Genomic DNA, 14,270 nt, shown 5'->3' with positions numbered 1-14,270 from the left:
AAGGACACCAATTGAGACCACTTCTTCTTGTGAAAAGTTCTCATTTTCTCATTAGGCCACACCGACTTAATTTTATGGATGACATCCTCTGAAGACCCCCAAACTAGTGCGCGTGGGCGAATAAAATAAAAATCCGGCTAAAATAAAAATGCTACTAAACCACAGGAATACAAAGCTGGTATTGTGAATTTGCGGCAGTACATAGCGACGTATACTATAAGCCGGCAAATAATGGCTTTTTGCGGAATTTATGAACCAGCACTGTACGTATGTACTGAGTTCTTGAGTCGTGGAGCTTCGGTACCCTGGGTGCCCGGCTACGTATTGTCGCTAACTATCATGGACTACCCAGGCCGAGAGCCAGGCCAGAGCCTCGGATGACGAGATCTTTTTTTTTTAAAACAGGCGAAAATCAATGTGCGCGCGGCGCGGATGTCATCCATAAAATTAAGTCGGTGTGGCCTTATGTAACAAACTGATATAAATGGAAACTGATAATGCGAGAAACTTTCAGTATAAATCAGCACGTTGTCTGTATATTACTGCTCGTAGCTAGCTGTTCTGTGTTATGGACTATATATTCAAATTTTGTTTAGGGGATTACCTGTGGAGAACTAATTGATATAATTGGGTTACGAATTAATAAGTAAAACAAAACAGTATATCAAAATTTATTTTCTTAATTGACAAACATTTTATTGAATAATGGTTATAAACAACTGTTGAAAAACTGTTGAATTGTTGCGGTCCCTGAGAAATGGAAACCACATCTCCATACCGAAGTTCAGAACTGAAAGATTGAGAAAATCTTTTCTGTTTCAGGCAATAAGCCTCAGTAACCAAGATTTGTAAATAATAGTCCGCCTCTGTTTTAATGGACCGACCTACAAATCTCCTTAAATCTTTTAAATCTACTTAATTTTAATCGTCAATGTCGTACTTTTAATGTGTATCTCTTTCAAGTTTTTTTAATATGTAATCACTTGTGCCAACAATGCATATGGCTGCCAATCAATGTGAATAAACAGTATCAGTATCAGTGAAAAATGAACAATATTTCCATTAAGGAATTGAGTTTCAAATGATGAAAAGCATTATAAACATTTCAATTATATATGTAATAGATAGGGGCGTTATGGCATTCTAAATAAGACGTTGTTATATATCATGCCTACCTTGACTTTTGTCTGATGAATGTTCCCCATGTTCCGGCTGTGCAGCATGGTGACCAGCTTGTGCCGTCTGCTGTTTCCCGATGCCGTAGACCCGCTCCCAGTCCCGCTCCCGGTCCTCCATCTCCTCCGCCAGGAAGTCCTGTCCTTCCTTCCGCAGGACCCGCACTAACCAGTCGTACGGCTCCTGCCACCTCCTGTCCCGCAGCATATCTAACAACCGGCCGGCCCTGCTTACAGGTGTCGGCTCCGTCTGGGGGAGGGAACATTGGCAGGGGTTGGTTGGCCTTACATGTACATTAACAACCGAAGTTGTACTAGAATAGAGCTAGATCGGGGAGGGGACCAAATAGCCTGGCAGGTATCAAAGAGAGATTATGAAAAAGGCTACCATTAGTCAGCCTTTTTTAATGTTAACCACCAGCACAGATGAACGGTACAGAAAATATACATGTAAAGTACTATTAATAATAAACCCTTCGGCTCGAGTGATAAATACGTAAAAGGAGCAGGAAATACAAATAGGTATGATAGACTATAGATAGAGTCAAAGATTCGTAAGTCCCATGGCCCAGTAGAGTACGTTGTACGTACTCAACATAACTCTTCAAACCACGTTTTTGTTGGAAATCTTGACGGCCCCCTGCCTTAACTTCCACAGACAACACCAAATGTTAAACTAATCTCTAGCTATCTAACCTCTGACCTGATATTGAAGACTTATGGGAAATGCAGTAAATTTTCTGCACCGTTTGGTACAGCCCGAAGGAGTCTACTAGAGGCTTTATAACGTTGAGTGGTGAAAATCTATAAAAAGGTATTCAGAGTTTTAGTATAATAAACGTGCTTGCTACTATGTATATACATGCATCCGTATTATGTTAAATGTAGATTACAGGTAGGTTTATTCAACACCTAATATGAAATATGATATCAATGTCAAGCGCATCTGGCACGGTCATGTTGTTATGAAGACTCTGACAAGTACCGGTCCCACCATGTAACTTACCTGGATAGACAGGACGTCAGCCGGACTCAGCTGGTTCTCCTGTTCCAGCCGTGTGAGAACAGCTGGGAGGTTCATGTTGTCAGACAGGAAATCATGAGTGTAGTGCAAGGCGCCCCAGCACGGGAGCCTCAGTTCACCTGTGAAGAAGAGCAGACAATCGGCACACAACAACTTAGCCTGACGTCGACTCGTTTTGTGAGACAGCACACTAAATATCTGAGTATCTGTAAAAATGCTGCAATTGATACGTACACGATAGCACTAATTTATCATTTTTGTGCCAGAGGGTCAATTCGCAGTTTGCGCTAAGCTTATTCGTACAATCTGTAAACATATTCAAGTATGGAAGAAAACACGTTTTTACGTGTAGTGCTTCTACGTATACCATGTGAAATGTTTGTCAAGGTTGTGCTCCTATTATGTGCACAAAAAATTGATTGCACAGTTGTATGTAAAGGCCACTAAATACAGTACCTTAATGCAGAAAGTAGGTATTTGCCTTGAAGTACTTGGATCTTAGTTTGAGGTTTCTACCAGGTAAAGGTTTTTATTACTTTGTATATACACATTTGAACAGACTTAACTTGGACGTGATGGCGCCAAAAAAAGAACCATCCTTGTTCGCGTTATGTCTCAGCCATGATATGTCCACCCTCACCTGTTTGTCTGCAGAGCGCGTCACGTACATCCCAGGCGTGAAAAATCCAACTGATAACACCGCCGGGTATCGTCTCCCCCACCCTGTCCCGCGGGACCCGCCTGGCCGGCGCCTCCAGGGTTGGGTACTGCCGGCTGACTAACGTACCGAACTCACGGAAGTCATCATGGTTCTGGTCCAGCCAAATGACGTATCGAGGCTTCTTGTTCCTGACGGAAGTTTCCAGTCCGACCGTGAGCGAGGACTGGTCAGCAAGCAGGTGTCTGCTGATCACGGGCACGACAAGTTTCACGCTGCCGAGGGTCAGTGTGGACGTGAGCTGTGGGCGGCTGACGGCACCAGGAGCATCTGTGACCTGCAGACAGAATATGTCTGTCTGGAGTAGATTATAACCCAGGTGCAGATCCATCAGCCCCTCCACCAGCCCCCTGACGAACTCCTCATCCTCTGCTGCGTGCAGGATGACAACATGCGGAACTAGGAAACAACAAGTTCAAAATAAATATGTTTATCAACCGTACGAACATGTCACATTTACTTGTAAATGTATTGGAAAGGGTCACAAGATACAGATGTGAACAGTACGTTGTATTCTTGTTTGTGTCGTTTCGTTGTGTAATGAAGATAAAATATTCTGCACAATACACTACAACAGATGCTGTAAAAACCCTAAGGTTACAGACTGACCCATGGTGCGGTACCATATATTATAATATTTTGAAGATCGGCGGTTGTCAACTCCAATACCAGAAAGTAGGACTTCCAGCGCAGGCCCAGCCGCAATCCATTATATGCCTCGAGTCATAACTTTGAAGTAAAAGTAAGCAATGTAGCTCACCTGTTTCCATAGTGATTTATAGTTGTGACATCAGAGCAGGAAAGTCAGACTTCTGGTAGGATCGATGAGGCGGACACAAGACATCCCAGACTGCGGTGTTCTAAACAAGAACGGTAAAGATGGGATGTTCTGTCCAATGACATAGTGTTCAATCACATCATGATATCACGATGTAGTATATGCTAATGAAATTAACATAGAGGGGCAAAGGGGGAGCGAGAGGGAGAAAGAAAGAAGAGAGAGAGCGCGTTAGGGAGAGGGAGAGAGAGGAGGAGCGATATAGGGAGAGAGAGGGGAGAGGGAGAAAGAGAGCGAGAGAAAGTGAGAATTAGAGTGTGTTTGTGTGTGACATATACCTTACTTTATATCTATATAAACATATCTCTGTATATTTCTTTATTTATTTCTATCTGTATATCTAGGTCATTCAGAGCCTGTCTTTTTTAAAAGAGTGCCAAAGCTCACGAGCAGTCAATAGAAATGCTGTTGTTATGTTTTTCGTCACCTCGTTATACGATACATAGTCCCACTACTGTATACTAGCAGTATGTGGCATTATCTGTCGTTACGCTCTCGGCATACAAATGAAAAAGTTAGTGAAGAATTCTTTTAGAATGTCTTACCTGGTCTTCCTAGCCTTCGGTTTCTACGCTGATTATATTGTCCATACTTTCTCCTACAAGAGTTGGGTTCGTTGCGAATTCGAACCTGTTGACGAGGAAGTGGGAAGGGGACAAGTTCATTGCCGCGAAGGGGGCCGAAGGTTGGTAACACGCTGTAGAATAATCCGTATATTCATGTAAAGAATTATAAATCACTTATATCTAGTCACATCAGCACTGGTACTGCAATAAGAAAGGAACCGATTTGGTCTTACCATTTAAATCCTGTATCACAAATGATGAAATCCCCTTCTCCCGTATGGCGAAGTTGGTTCCTCCCTGTGTGCGCACACACCTGTTGCGCAGTTAGCGGCGCCTGACCTTTATTCTGAGTCCGTAACGACACACCTGGGGGTGACCTTGGGGTCAACCTGACACAATGGCGTGTTGTTTGTTCGCCTACCTGGTGCAAAACACGTCTGGTTAAAAACAGTACTCGTTTACTTCTAGGCCTGAATGACTGTCTGGGGCGTAGTCTTTTCTGTCTACTGTTTAATACTAGTATGAGTTGAAACCATTTAACATTGTGTCACGTAAAACTGACACAGGTTCGGGGTATTAAATTATACAAGGGGAACCGGGAGTCAAGATGTTTATACCTTATACAAAGAAAGTCTATTGCAATATATGCAAGGTGTTGGGATTAGGTTGTTTTTAACGCGGCTCGCTCAGTGCAATACCATGAACCGCTTCCCCATTTGAGCAGTACTAGTGAACTAACACACACTGCAGCAGCATCTCTTCTCCCTAAGTCAGAAACATTAAGCTTTAATTAGTCTTAATAAAAGCTAGTTTGACTAACTGACTCGGTATATAGGAGAAGCAGGCCTAGGGGTTACGAAAACCTTGGGAAATTCCCTGCAGTTGTATTACAGTAACCCGACGAAGGCATGTCATTGGATAGTCCCTGAAGCGTTTTTTTTTTTCATGATTAAGGCCACACCTCCTTAATTGTATGGATGACGTCCGCGCGCGCATTGATTTTTGTGACAACACGGAGCCGGCGGTAACTCTGGAGGACGGCACCCAGGCTGCCGAAGCTCCACGACTCAAGAACTCAGTACATACGTACAGTGCCGATTCATAAATTCCGCAAAAATCCAGCATGTGCCGGCTTGTCGTATAGGTCGCTAATAGTATGTACTGCCACAAATTCACAATACTAGCTTTGTATTCCCGTGGTTTAGTAGCATTTTTGTATTTTTGGCCGGATTTTTTTATTCACCCGCGCGCACTAGTTTGGGCTTCTTCAGAGGATGTCATCCATAAAATTAAGTGTGGCCTAACTTTTATAATGTCACTTCTGTCCTGCACACCTAAAGGTGAGTAATGAACAAGTCTGTCTAGGGACAGACCGTGGTCTTCCATGTCATATGTGGAACATCATAGTTATTAAAAAGTTATTTGAAATGGTCACCAAAATGTTCCCCAGCTTTACTCACCTTCCCAGCCTACAAAAACTGGATTTCTGTTTAACACTTCCCATGCATCTCACAAAATGTCGGCCATTTCATACTCCACTGCACACGGAAAAAAAATCAAATCCAATAATAACTATATCCAAAGTAGCATTAACATTTACGTATTATCACTTTACTGTTTGTTTTGTTATCATGTTGTTGCCCTCGGGCATGAATTTTCAATAAACTTTTAATCATAGTGACATGTATTCTTTATCACTTATATATATTTAATGTACAAAAATTCAATCAGAATGCTTTTTCACGTTGAAGCCTTTAGTACGGTCATGTCAAGGTCAGTGATTGTGTACAGCTGGTGGCTGCAGTACCTTCACGCTTCACTGGGTGGCGTTATAAGACCACCTGTCAGAGTCCGGTGCTGTCCGTTTGATCTATTAAACTGCGAATTTTCTTCTCTGGGACCAGATGTGCTGGCGTAGTGCGTGGTAGAAGTAGCTGCCTGTGTTCCCGTGTGCCCGCTGGAAATTTTACCATCTACAATCCGTAGTTTAGGCAATATTGAACATGAAACAAAGGCTTCCAAAATGAAATTTCAGGGTACTTTTGAAATGCATAGCCATCTACACATTTAAAATCTGAAGAAAAAAACTTTAAGGAAAAGGTAGTCCCCAAAATAGCCTTTCTTGGGCTGTAGAGACAGTGGGCTTTTAATCCACTGTATCTACATGTAGGGCAAGGTATTGGAAGGCAAAGCCCATCCGTCTCCTTCCACTGCCTTTTACACGAGTACCTCCCCAACTAAAATACTCATTTTAACACCTAAGTTGAGTGAGGAAACTCATGTCAAGTGCCTTTGCGAAGGACACGACATCTAGTAGCTAGGGAACACAAAAATTGTTTCACGAAGTACAAACATGGAGAAACATGGAAAACATGTTCCATCTCCCATCAGATACACCTTTCCAGAAAGGCTAGAGGCACGCCGGTCTACATTGAGAATCACCTTCACTGCCAATATAGGCGTGAAGTACAACGAAACGGAGAGACGTCGTTTGAAAGAAATTGCCGTCTCAAGTGAATATCATGTTTATTTCCGAAACACGTTGTGGCCAAACAGCAATGTACCAAGACTTGATTCCTTCATTTCGCTAGTACATGTAACCGTCTGTCTTCAGACACAATGGTACCACATCAACATTATGTAAAAAGAAAAACTACTAAAACACAGTATCTCAAAAAAGGATCTACGTCAAAAATGATGTACAACACAGTCTGCACAAGCCCTTTTGGAATGTAGCCTTTTCGTTTTACAATCTTTGGCTATCCGAACAGACGAAAACCTGTTTAAATGTGACATTGATTTTCTCTGTTAAACATTTCTTGATTACACTACGTATCATCTGTATTCAAAAGAGATCTAAGGCAAAATGATATACGACACAGTTTACAAATGTACAACAGTACAAGTCATTTTTGAACGCAGCTTTTCCTTTTTACAAATTTTGGCTATCCGAACAGACGAAAACTTGTTTGAAAGGTTCACATGATACTTATTTTCTCTACTAAACATTTCTTGGTATGACTACGTATCATCTGTACTCAATAAAAAAAGGATCTAAGTCAAAAATGATATGCAACACAGTCAACACTACAGTTATTTTTGAATGAAGCTTTTCGTTTTACAATCTTTGGCTCTCCAAACAGATAAAAATCTGTTTGAAATGCGAAAAGCCATATTGATTTTCTATATAAAACATTTCTTGATACGACTACATATCATTTGTATTTTAAAAATGATCTAAGGCAAAATTATATACAATACAGTCAACACAAGTCATTTTTGAATACAGCTTTTCCTTTTGCAATCTTTGGCTATCCAAGTAGAAGAAAACCTGTTTAAATGTGACATTGATTTTCTCTATTAAACATTAATGTTCTTGGTATGATTACGTATCATCTGTATTCAATAAAAAGGATCTAAGTCAAAAATGATATACAACACAGTCAACACAACAGTATCAGTTATTTTTGAATGCAACTTTTCCTTTCACAATATTTGGCTCTCCAAACAGATAAAAACCTGTTTCAAATGCGAAAGGCCATATTGATTTTCTATATAAAAAAATTCTTGATTCGACTACGTATCATATGTATTTCAAAAATGATCTAAGTCAAAATTATATACAACACAGTCTACACAAGTCATTTTTGAATACAGCTTTTCCTTTTGCAATATTTGGCTAACCAAACAGAAGAAAACCTGTTTACATGTGACATTGATTTTCTCTGTTAGACATTTCTTGATATCACTACGTTTTCAAAAGGGATCTTAGGCAAAATGATATACGACACAGTCTACAAATGTACAACAGTACAAGTCATTTTTGAATGCAGCTTTTCCTTTTTACAAATTTTGGCTATCCGAACAGAATAAAACTTGTTTGAAAGGTGATACTTATTTTCTCTATGAAACATTTCTTGGTATGACTACGTATCATCTGTATTCAATAAAAAAGGATCTAAGTCAAAAATGATATACAACACAGTCGACAAAAAACTACAAGCCGTTTTTGAATGCAGCTTTTCCTTTTGCAATCTTTGGCTATCCAAACAGATAAAAACCTGTTTCAAATGTGAAAGGTTATATTGTTTTTTTTATATAAAGCATTTCTTGATACGACTACGTATCATTTGTATTTAAAAATGATCTAAGGCAAAATTATATACAATACAGTCTACACAAGTCATTTTTGAATGCAGCTTTTCCTTTTACAATCTTTGGCTATTCAAAGAGATGAAAACTTGTTTAAATGTGACATTGATTTTCTCTATTAAACATTTCTTATACATGTATCACTACGCATCATCTGCAACACTTTGTGGTCTGAGAAAAATTGAGTTGTTGTTCACGGCAGGTGCAGAAAAAAAAATAAAAGTCGGCCAATTATTTGATGATAGGTTCGTGGCATAACCAAGGTCATCCACTAAGAGGCCCACATTTGAACTTGACCTTTGTCTTGTCCAAATCTTCTCATATATCAAATATTATCACACATCCATAAAGGCCTTCTAAGCAATATTGCTGACCAAAAATTTGCGAAAACAGTCACAAAGCGACAGACATACAGAGATGCCACAAACAATACCTCCTTTTTTTCATGGAGGTAATAACAGCAATTTTAGGCGGTATGAACAGGAGGGCGCGTATAAAAAAATGACCAAATGTTCACATTCAGGTCTCCATATTCCTAGTGGCATATTTTACCCAAAACTGCATTTTTTACCCAAAATTGTACCTCCCCATATGGCAGTATTACGGTTTCAACCTGTCACAATCTTCGCCCGCATGGAGATGTGCCAATGCCATGTTTGCGGATGGATTTTGACGAAGCGCGCAGTTATGCGGCCACTGAAGTCTCTGAAGTCGCTGTAGACCTCCGTGTCTCTGTCGTTATTCGCCGGAAAAACCTGCAGCACATAAAGACATTGTCTATATGCCAAGAAGATCTGGAAACGGCCACAGCCACACTTTGAGAAGTTCAAGAAGTTTATTGCACGACAATGTATGGCAAAGGAAACAAACCAATGAACATAGAAAAAAAGTTACATGATATAACTTAACATCCTTATTACTAAAACAACAAGGGCTAGCATAAGTCTGTGATATAGTGTTACAATCAATATAATTGAGGCTAATCATGATAAAAAGATATGAATATATCTGTAGCATCGAGTTTCTTGAAATTTTTGTTATAGAATAAAGAAATGTGAATAGCTAGAGCATTCCAAGACAAAGTCAAATTCATCCTCAATTTGCTTTGGATAAAATGGGCAAAATCAGGGCTACATTATAGTATTTACCTGTTTCTATATTCAATTTAGGAATACGATTTGAACATGCAAAGATCTTAGTAGATAGCTATCCTACTAAAAGGAGGAATGATTCTTACAGTAACTTGACCCTCAGCATCAGTGTAGAAAGTCTCGTCGCCGTTTTCATTGCCGTATGAAATGGTGTAGGATGTGACGTATTGGTCATGTATGCCCCATGGCCAATCAGGGCTGTAGTTCCTGCCTTTGGTGATGACGCCGGTGATGACGCTTACGTCACCAAGATCCCTCATCAGCCATTGGTCCTGGTCATTGGTTGCTGCTATCCATGCACCTGCTGCATCGGCAGTCTCGCGAGTGTTGATATCTGCACGATCAGCTGAGCTTGAATGATGTGACAGATGATCAAACTCCGAGGATGCTGACCAGGACGGAAGTTCTAAAACAAAGAAAAATTTGACGTTTGTTAAATAAATATGGAGCCAGATCTATAGTTAATGTGGCTGTATAGTTTACGAAGATATGTTAGACTGGTTTATTAGACTGAAAAACTCTTTCTTACACAAGGCAATATGCCTGTACAACGAGTCTTTGCAGTAAGACTTGCAGGACTCTCTGGACTTTACTTTAGTGCCCATGTGTGGCTTTGTAATGTGTTTGTTTGTGTGTCTGTTTACATATTGTAATGTTAATTTGTATTTGTACTTACTACACAATTGTAAAAAATCAGTGTTATTCAGCTTGCTTGTGCACTGGCTGCAAGGCTGATTTTTATGAATAAAACTTGAAACTTATTCAGCAAACAAGAACACAGGAACCCTAACAAGTTTCCTGGCAGTCGCGATGGCTAAGTTGTGAGGCTTGTTTTGACAAAAAAATTCGACATAATACATACATTTATCAACTTTCAAAGGTAGAGTTACATTTAAAGACGAGACAGACAAACGCAAATGAAAATGCAACCTCCATGACATGTCATTGAGGTAAAAAGATCTTCTCTTACAATTATGGGCAGCTACTATACCGGGTATTCATGTGCAATGTTACACCGGCCTTGGACTGTGAACACTTGCCATCAAACGCGAGAAACTGTGCATCAAGTTCCCAGAGAGACCAAAAACACTACCTCCATTTTTTATAAAGGTATTAAACAGTTTTTTAACGCTAATGGCTGATTTGCGAGAGAATTACAAATAAATGTCTCACCTTCATTCGGGGACAGTTGGTCTATTCGGCTAAGCGATCTCTCGGGGTCATTTGGTTCTTGAGGTCCAGACGCAGCTACAGCTGCAGCGCCGGCCATTCCGTTGTTCCCATCCCTTTGTTTTAAAGTCTCAGTTACTCCAGCCTGGCCACCCATTCCCACATGGACCTTTTCTTCCCGAGACCCAATGGACCAGGTTATTCCAGCCTCATCACCCATTGCCATCATCACCCACTGTATTCCGCAGCTCAGCGCCATGTGGCCCTTTGATCCAGCAGACCCAGGTAACCCAGTCTGACCATCCATTCCCACAGAACCATTTCCTTCAGGAGACCCAGTAGACCCAGGTAACCCAGTCTGACCATCCATTCCCACAGAACCATTTCCTTCTGGAGACCCAGTAGACCCAGGTAACCCAGTCTGACCACCCATTCCCACAGGGCCATTTCCTTCAGGAGACCCAGTAGACCCAGGTAACCCAGTCTGACCACCCATTCCCAGCGATTCTCCAGTGGACCCAAGTAACCCTTTAGCTGCAAATTTAAAACAAAAAAGATAGAAAAAGCAATATGATGATTACACAAAAATGTCGCAAATTCAAGACGGAATCTCTTAAAGTATGGCATGTAACAACACTGACGCAACAACGTACAACAATAATCTACAAGCAGATTCGTTGGAGCAAGGGAACTTTATGTTGGCCGCCGGTATCCATCGTCCGTCCCACAGTGTGTGGGTAGAAACCATGCAGGAGGTAGTAAACTCCTGCCGAAAACTTCGCACCTACTTACAAATCAGTGAATAGGTTGAAACAATCCGGATCCGTTCTGCGGTAGATTCGTGGTGCAGACGATGGATACAGGCGGCCAACATAAAGTCCCCTTGCCCAACTGAATCTGCCGGTAGAAGAGTACAACAACACAAAAATTCTGACCTGCACAATACGCCAGGATTACAACAATGGCCACGCCGAACACAATGTCGATAGCTATCCACAGCTTTTTGCGAATGTTGCAACACTTTGTCTTGTCGGCATCACCACTTACATCTGTAAGAACAAATGCAAACTTAACATACTCATTGGAACGGACAGAGCAAAGGTCCACACATTATATCCGCTTGTACTGTCTGGAACTCTGATCGGGAACTAGTAAGAGAGACTACAAAATATGCAAAACCGAGCGGGCAACTTTATTTTACATTTCCCCCCAGATCTAACTCCATCAGCTGAAGTTCACTCGAGCTCATGCACGTCGGGATGAAAAGATGTAAGAACCGCTGAGCCCTACTGGTACACTAGGCCTGGAATAAGCTCTTGCCGACCTATTGTCCCCAAGTTGCAAAATGCTAACTGTCTGGCAAAGGGATCCTGCCTGGCCAATTTCATACTGTCATTGCCGCCACCAAAGGATCTACTTGGAGATTATTACCGCCCAATACATGTGGTGAATGTTCCCCTACTGCGGGAAAGAAAGAGCTACCAGGAGCACCAGACTTCTGATCTCTTGGAATGGATGATTATATTTCGGTCCATACAATGGCATGGATGAAATATACTATTTTCCCTTGTGTTTGTTTTCCTTTTTCTCCAGTACTACTAGTCATTTCAACAAATGGATTTAATTTCTTCATTTTGTCGCCAAATGACGCATTTGACCTGTGAAGCCCTGGTATTAAACTTAAATGATCTGAATGGTGTGGGGAGTCACGTTTTTGACATACACCAATTTAAATTGTGTAAAAAAGGACCTTTTTTGTTATGCTCTGACAAAAAGGTACATTTTGGGCTCCGGTGCCCTTATAATAAAACCTATAAGGAATTATTATTTCCATTGGGGGATCCTTCGACACATGACACACGACGACGTTATTCGTACCTGGCATGCATCATTAAAACTTTGTAAAATACGACCTTTTTTTGCTATTTTCAGGCAAAAAAATGTGCATTTTTGGCTCCTTTTTGACCGGACATCTTTTGGCCGAATAGAGCAGTATTTGATGATAAATAAATCACAAACTAGAGTTCCACGATCTCATACCTTCGCCAAATGATGCTAAACTTTATGACTAAGAAATTATTGATTAATCCCCTGATTATACAAATATCCTCAATTGCATGAGTTGTATCTGTTGATTATATTCTACACCAAAAGACAAAAATCGTATCTTAAATTATGGAAATGAGGTCCTTATTTGAATGAGTTATGTTTAATGATGTTCACCTTCACTTAACTTTCATATACCCAAAGTACGAAAATCAAGGCAGTTACCAATTATATGGAATTATAACATTTACTAATTAATCATTAAAAATTAAGTCTTCATGGAATGCAGTTGATTTATAGAATTTCCTCATTGATTATGCAAATTACATCCATATCTGCACAATTGTAATGTCATTATGTCAAGCATCACTTTAGTTACCTACATACCAAAAACCATGACGATTCATCGATCGGTTCTTGAGTTATCCTCTTTTAAACATTTTTCCAGTTTTGCTACCCTGACTTTGCATTGGATGCCTATAGCTAGGATGACCAAAACACAACTCTGAATAGGCTAGGTAAAGGAGGCTATTTACATCATGGCCCTTCACTCAACCGCGACGGGGGCTGACATCGTCTACCCAATACCTTTCACCAAGTGTTGACGTCACACTTAAAAAAGCCACGTGAAAAGCCTTACTGGGTCAGTCTACTGAGGAAGACCAGAGTGACCGGTCGAAAGCTCTAGGTGAGAGAACTCTGTTGTGTTGGATCTAAAGTTTTAACTTTAACCCTCAAACACACGAACGGGGTCCATTTGGACCACAGACGTATATTTTTATGTGCTATAAATTTTTTTTCTATTCTACAAAAAATTCCCCCCGTGACTTTGTCAGTAAACCTCTTCTACAAGTTCTCCTAAATTGTTTTGGAGATCGGCACAAATTTGTAAAAATAACGACGGAAGTCTGATGTAAGACCGTCCAAACGGACCCCAGCCATGTATTTGCACTTTCCTACACACGAAATTGTTCGGATGTCCTCAATATGTCTTCAAGGAAGCATTATTGCTTTAATATGATGCAGTTTGCAGTTCTCAGGAATTTTTCATCAGGTTTTCAGAGGTTTGACAATTTGACAATCATATGAGGTCAAAGGTCAACCCCATGTTCATGCCTGTTCATTTCCTGTTGCATTTAATAATATTCAAAAAGATTTTTGGTACGAAATGAAATATTGATAACAATTTATGTTAACTGAACCTTTTTTTTATTTATTAAATGCTTTTATTCACAACTAGAATTCCGAGATCTCATACCTCCATGAAATATGATCTTGATATGTAAATGTAAATTTCTTCTTTAATTGTTCAAATGACCTCTGCATTAACATGATATATGCTTCGTGATGTATGTTAACTTTTGATTAACTTACAGATGTCCCAAGTATGACATTCTCATCATTCACCATTACGAAATCATAGAATTTTC

General features: G+C 40.2%; 1 protein-coding gene across 1 annotated transcript in view; it reads right to left on the bottom strand.

Annotated features, from left to right (window-relative positions):
- The window catches only part of LOC109463737, a 42,480-nt gene extending 38,950 nt beyond the window's left edge, over positions 1-3,530 (bottom strand). The window contains 4 exon segments of the mRNA XM_019760586.1: positions 1,176-1,425; positions 2,182-2,318; positions 2,840-3,316; positions 3,527-3,530. Coding sequence (XP_019616145.1) covers positions 1,176-1,425; positions 2,182-2,318; positions 2,840-3,316; positions 3,527-3,530 — 868 coding nt within the window.
- Positions 3,531-14,270: the final 10,740 nt, after the last annotated feature.

This window comes from Branchiostoma belcheri, unplaced genomic scaffold (genome assembly GCF_001625305.1).
Source record: "Branchiostoma belcheri isolate BF01 breed outbred unplaced genomic scaffold, Haploidv18h27 scaffold13, whole genome shotgun sequence".
NCBI lineage: Eukaryota > Metazoa > Chordata > Leptocardii > Amphioxiformes > Branchiostomatidae > Branchiostoma > Branchiostoma belcheri.
Note: the sequence above shows the minus strand (reverse complement) of the source record. Positions and strands in the feature narration are given on the sequence as shown.